General features: G+C 46.0%; 1 protein-coding gene across 1 annotated transcript; it reads right to left on the bottom strand.

Moving 5' to 3' along the window:
- Positions 1-4,339: 4,339 nt before the first annotated feature.
- rrs1 (ribosome biogenesis regulator 1 homolog) lies at positions 4,340-6,345 on the bottom strand. Its single transcript, XM_017406366.3, has one exon. The coding sequence runs from the start codon at positions 6,289-6,291 to the stop codon at positions 5,257-5,259; it is 1,035 nt and encodes a 344-aa protein (XP_017261855.1). The 5' UTR covers positions 6,292-6,345; the 3' UTR covers positions 4,340-5,256.
- Between the last annotated feature and the right edge of the window lie 368 nt (positions 6,346-6,713).

Genomic DNA, 6,713 nt, shown 5'->3' with positions numbered 1-6,713 from the left:
CCTGCCCCCCTAGAAGGTAACCAACACAACGCAGCAGGGACGGGAGCATTTAGGCGGGAGACCCAACAGCCTTAAAAAGTGTGTGTGTGTGTAAAAACTGGACCCTGTCTTAAATAGGTCACTTTTTCCACTGCTGCGTGTGCCAGCCCCCGTTAGGCTGGTCAGGCTCACATTTAGCTGAAACACGACAGATTCTGGAAAACTGGAAGCTTTGTAGCTTCAAACGAGGGATAGCCGTCTTTCTAATCAGCTCCGATGAAAAGAGAGAAAAAAAAAAGAGTCAAAATTAAGAACATGCGAGATGTTCTTTATAAGCTCAGCTGCAACAGTTGCAGGAAGGTTCCCTCGGACGCTCTCCTTTCTTTTTTAATCTTTGCAACACTTTTTCCTGTCCAAGAAGTGCCTCCCAGACCCCGGCCCCAAAGTGATTGCCTCCTACAGCTTTACAACAAAGGATTATACAACAGTGAATGTCAAACCGCGGACGGGGGGAGGAGGAGGAGGAGGAGGGTTCCTATGGATGCCGAGGCCAAGGTTAGGTCTGAGTTTGCTGTTTCGTGGCCACTGGAAGGAGGTAATCTACAGCCCGTCCTGTGGAGACGACGTGACACTTCTGAGAGCTGCTTCTGTGTTGCCGGGACGACTGGCACAATCCCCGCTCCTTCGGCCGAGCCTTTCGGTTTTTAGCTTTTTTATTATTGTAGTCCTCCAGGACTGGAGGAGGAGAAAGAGGAGGAGGCCTGAAGTGTTCGAAGGAGAACGAGCAGGAGCTAAAGTTACGACCCTGATTCCAAACAAATTGGGACGTGGTGTGGGACAAACCTCATGAACCCACTTTTTATCCACAACGGAGCATAGTCAAAGTCAAAGTCAGCTTTATTGTCATTTCTGCAATATATCACAGACATATTGAGAACTGAAATTTCTGTTCTCTCTGGGCTCCCTGGCCACACAAGAAAAGTGTTTAAGAATTATAGTAACAAAAAGAACAAAAGACACAAATGACAAAATTGTAACCAAAATGTGAATAACAAGTTTGAACAGTGCAAATTATAAAACAAACAAACAAAAAAAAACCTACATTGTTTAACGGAATAACTGTATCANGGGGGGGGGGGGTGTTATGGAATTGGAGGGAGGATAGTGAACGTACCAAATGTTGAAACTAAGAAATCATTTTTTTGTCACTGCATTAGAACCAGGTCTGGTTCTGTTCTCTTCCACAGATCATCCTCTCTAAACACAGTTCACCCTGACATCCACAAACACAAGTTAAAGCTCTATCAGGCAAAGAAGAAGTTAGACGTAAACCATCCAGAAACGCCGTCATCTTCACTGAGCTTATTTGAAATGAAGTGAGGCAAAGTTTTTAATTATTTTTGGAAACCACAGATGCCTGTGTCAGCGCACAGTTGAAAAGCCTGCCTCTCTGATTGTATGGGGGTGCATTAGTGCCTCTGGAATGGGCAGCTTACACATCTAGAGAGGCTCCATCAATGCAGAAAGGTTTACACAGGTTTTAGAACAACATATGTTCCCATCCAGCAAAGAAGATCCAGGATTGATGAACATCAGACCAGAATGGGACCACGTCCCCTCCAAAAACTCCAGCAGCTGCTCTCCTCAGACGTTTAAGAAACTGTACTTTTATTTATATTTTATGGCAGAATTTATTAGTTTTAACATTTGATCTGTTTATTGCTACATTGTGGTTAAAATATAAATTTCACACATCGTCCCAATGGTTGTTTCCATTCTGCTTTTTAATTTTATGCTCATTTGTAAAAAGTCGAGAACACTTGGATGTGCAGGTACACAAATACACACACACACACACACACACACATCAGAGTGGTTAAGAGTGATTTCAGAAGCAAACGCCCCCCCTCCTCACAAGGTGAACTCTGCTCCGCCGCCCAGGATGAAGAAAAAGGCTTCTCAGTCGCCGTCGAAGGTCTCGCTCGTGGCTCCCCGGTGGAGCAAACTCAGAGGTCTGTGTATCCGAGGGTGGGAGGCCATGAGCTGGGGCAAAGAGGTCTGGGGCCTCTGTACCAGGAAGGGGCCCTCGCGCTCAGCCTGGCCGGCGTCCAGCCCCACTCCTCCTCCTCCTTCTCCTCTGCCTCCCCTCCTGAGGGAGGACAAAGAGGAAATGACAAACACAAAGGACCTGTTTATTCCTTATGACCTATATTTCTCTGCCAGCAATCAAGGACAGGCACGGAGCTGCACGGCGGGCTGCGCGGCGTGTATTTACTCCTGTTTGAACGGGTTTTGAGACAAATTATAAAATATATGTCCTCCACTTTGAAACAAATATCCAACATTTAGCTTTTGATCAGCGAATTTAATGTTGAATAATCATAATAACTACAATATTTCACTTCATTTTCCCCCTGATTCTTTAATAAGGAGTGATTGACTTTTTTGTAGTGTGTGTGTGTGTGTGTGTGTTTGTGGGGGTTGGCAATCAGTGCGCTTTGTTATCTAATGAGCGGCGAGAGGGGCCACCTGTTCAGGGGTCTCTAGGCGGGGAAGAGTGGGATGTGGGGGGATGTGGGGAACATCTGCCGGATGCTGAGCGCGTGGACATGCTGTGCAGACTTTGTGTGTGTGTGTGTGTGTGTTGATGTGTTTACTTTCTATACCTGCTGGGGTCCTCAAAGATGAGCCCCGTCGCAGGGCTTCAGGAGGCAAGAGAGGGGAAAACGTTTTGCGTTTTAATTAAAAAAAGACCCACGCCTCTGATGCTCTCTGTCTGCTTCGGTGCTTTATTTTTTCTTTCTTCATGTTAAATCGAGATGTTCAAACGTGAGCAAGGCCGCAAAGGAAGGGAGGGTAACTTCCAAGCAACTGGAGGCCTTGTTTTTTTTTTTTTACAATAGATAATCTTCATGATTCATGAAACAGAAAAATCGCCTCATCTCTCCTAACACGGCGTTAAACCTGAGATGGTTTGGACAGATAACAGATGAAGCTGTGAAGCACGGTGGTGAGAGTGTCATGGTTTCAGCTCGTTTAGGGGTGATGGGGTGTTTTTGAGTAGAAACAGAGCCGCTCAACAGGCCTGGCTCAGCTTCATCAACCTCTCCTCCTCGTCTTCGGACAGAACCAGGACTGCGTCCCCTGTGGACAGAACCAGCTCGTCCCGCCAGCGGGGCCTGCAGCTGTGCGCCACCACCATCTAATGACCAGAGACAGAACTGCGGGCAGGTCGCCTCGAAGCTCTTCGCTTGTTTGAAGGAGACAGCAACTCTTCACCACCTGGTGCACCTAAATCTGGCCCTGGAAACAAACTGTGTCCCTGCAGATCTGATTGCACGGACTGTGGTGAAGACCTCAACGTGTTCATTTCTGCAACATGGTGAGGATTAAGCTCCTGCTCTCTGTCTTCAGCTGGACTCGGTGCAGAAAATGTAGAATGTAAAATGTAGTTTTTAAAAACACAAACTGTCATTTCATCATTTTCAGCTCAGCAGGGGAACAAGCTCGGCCTCTGTTGTTCTTCGGCCACCTGGTCACGTTCTCGTCTCATCAAAAAGTGCTCCATTCGGTTTGGATTTATTGACCGTGCCCCACTCCCCGGCAGCACACGCGTGAGCAGGAACAAAGATGAACCCACCCGGGACGTGACGGCTCAACAGATGGGGACTGAAACCCCCATCACCTCCCTCCTTTTTTTTTTTGTTTTTCTGTTCCTGCTGCTACAGTCAGCGATTAAAAATCACCATCAACCAGAGAATCATATCAAAACTCCTCATATAAGCTGACTTTACCACTTTTATTTACTTAAAAGAAGGATTTTATTTTCTCCCCAGTTGAAATTAATCAAGGTAAGTAAATTGGAAATAAGGCAGAGATCCAGTCAGGATTAACTCTGAACTGAGCAGGAAGTGCGTCTGAGTGACACCTGATAAAGGAAACACCTCTAAATGGATGAGGTGGCGGTCTGACCTCGTTATCCGTGCAGATCCTGGATTTGGGAGCTTCCTGTCCCACCTCTCACTGCTCCGGCCCAGACACGAAGACTGAAACCTTAACGAGAAACCCACAGCTCAGCAGCTTCTGACACAAGAGACTTTTTAAATCACATCAAGTCCTGATTGTAGCAAAAGTATCTTTAAGAACTGAGCAAATAATCTGACTGCGGAGTGATTTAATGTTATATATTCTGGGTTTAATCCTGGGGAACATTTTAAATAACAGCATGAACCATAAATCACAGATTTTGAAGCTGACCACTCTCCTCGCTAGTTTTATTAAAGAGTTTAAAGTACAAACACTCTTATTTTGAAGTATTTTTTTTATTTCCTGCATTATGAAACAGACGACTTTAATCAACTCGATGAAAAAAAAAACAATTTATTACAGATCAGAGTTTTACAGCAAATTATCTTCTTCGAGAGGAAAAAGGTGTCAACATCTTACCCGTTTAGGACCAGATTGATGGACAGAAATCAGGGATTATTCACGCCTTCTTGTCAGGATAAACTCTTGTTCTTTCGGCTTTTGCTTAATTTTTACAAAATCTGTAGAAAGTACCATTCTTTCAGGGTTACGCTGTTTTTAAAACTTTAAAATTAGACTATTTTTAAACCATGTGTGTGTGTAAAGTTATTTTTACATGCTCCTCTTGGAGATATTCTTCTCCCGAATCAAAATAAAAGCTCCTTTTATCCCACTTCGCTGTATATATTTATATTTTCATGTTTTATTTACTTTTTTATCTCTTTATTTATGTCCAGACTGGGTTGGTTTAAACAGGAGAAGGACAAATTAATTTTTAAAAGGCGTGTTTAGTCAAATTTAGTGTTTGATAAAAGACGCATGTATTATAATCCCAAATGACAACATTTAGAGGCAGGAAAAAGAGAAAAATCTTGACACGTTGCTGATTTTAAAGGAGGCAAACGATGCTTTGTGACAGAAAATGAAACATTTGTACATAAAGTTTAATTTTGAAGGATTCAGCGATAAAACAGTCAGAAAGCAGCTTTAAGAGTTTCTCCAGGAGGATTATTTTGTCACAAATAATGAGTCAAATTTTAGTTTTCTAAGGTATAAAAACTGTATAAATTGCAGCCGTTTGAACCATGTTAACGCCTCGCTTCACACAGGCATTAAAACCTTACTGAAGCTGCAGATTTGGGTGAAAACATCCAGTCTGATGGGAAACAAACAAAAAGCCAACACATTTCTGCTGCAGAATTAAAGTGTATTTCAGAGCTTTTTACAGCAGAACCAAGCGGCTCCAAGTCCTCAGCGTTTCCCAGGTTTGCCCCTCTTCTTCCCTCCTCCTCTTCCTCCCTCAGCCTTTCCTCTCTTGCCTCTCCTCCCTGCCATCTTGCCTCCCCTCCCTGCCCTCCCCTTGCCTCCCTTCCTGCCGTGTTTGGCCGCAGCCTCCTCCCTGTCCTCCTGTCTCATCTGCGCGTTCACAGCCTTGGTGATGTCCAGCTTCGGCCTCCTGCTGTCCAGGACCTTCAGCAGCTCCAGCTGCTTCTGCCTCTCGCTGGAGAAGTCCCCGATCAGCGGCTCGAACTTCCTCCTCTTGCCCGAGTTCCTGGGCGCCTTCTCCTTGGCCAGGCGGTCCTGGAAGCGGCCGGCGGACGCCGTGGAGGTCCTGGCGACGCTCACGGCCTGAGCCAGCTCGTCTCTGGACTGCTGGGCCTTGGGGAGCAGGCCCACGCCGGGGCTTTTGACCTTCTGCGCCCTGGCGATGTTCCTCAGCCTGTTCAGCTCGTTTTTGGCCACGCGCTCCTTCTTGGCCCTGGTGCGTTTGGAGAACTGGTCCTCGTTCGAGTCCGCGGTCTCCGGCACCTCGATCAGCCACTCCTTGGTGTTGTCTTTGGCCCTCTTGTAGCCCCAGCGCCTCCTCCACTCCTTGGCGGTGTCATCCCAGACCAGGTTGGTCTTCTTCTTCTTCTGGATGCCTTTCAGTTTGGCGAACTGCTCCCACTTGGTCGGGGGTCTGGGCTTCAGCGGGGCCTTCTCTCTCGGCAGCCGGGTACTCGGTTCCGGTAGTTTGGCTACTATCGCCTCCTCGACCCGCTCCGTCTGCAGCTTCCATATTTCGTTGATGAGAAGCTGAGTGTTGTCTCGAGCCAAGGCCCGCAGGAAGTCCTCCTTCTTCTGGCCCCTGAAGTCCCGGGACTCGATCCGGTTCTTGTCACAAGCGAGCAGGCTGCCGACGTCGAAGTCCAGGTCCAGCTCTTTGTGGACCGTGATGCTTCTCAGTTTTTCTGCCTCTTCTTGCTCGGCTTTGGCTAACAGCTCCTCCACGCTGCACGCGGCCATGTTGCCGAACGCTCTCTGCTCTCCCCTGTCCACGTGCGAATCGGAAAAACACGGAAATCCATTTCCGGTTCACGGTTGTCATGGTGACGTTCCACCCCTGGCCGCTAGATGGCGCTGCTGGTTAATTTTTCTCCGAGCACACAACTAAAAGCAGAGTTAAAACAAACCAATTTAGTTATATTTCTAAACATATACACAGAAAAACACGTTTTAATTTAAATACATTTAAAATTAGCTTAGCATATATAAGTTTACACACATAGTAGGGGTTTCTTTTACATTTTGGTGCATAATGACACCAAATATAAGTAAAATCAAGCACTACAAATTGAATAAATGTTCTGAAAAAAAAACATTTTATGTCTAATAACAAAATATCTCATGAACCACTGGATGCTTTTCAGTTAAACTTAAAGAAACTA

The sequence above is a fragment of the Kryptolebias marmoratus genome, linkage group LG21 (genome assembly GCF_001649575.2).
Source record: "Kryptolebias marmoratus isolate JLee-2015 linkage group LG21, ASM164957v2, whole genome shotgun sequence".
Lineage (NCBI taxonomy): Eukaryota > Metazoa > Chordata > Actinopteri > Cyprinodontiformes > Rivulidae > Kryptolebias > Kryptolebias marmoratus.
The sequence above is the reverse complement of the archived record's forward strand: the minus strand, read 5'-3'. Positions and strand labels throughout refer to the sequence as shown.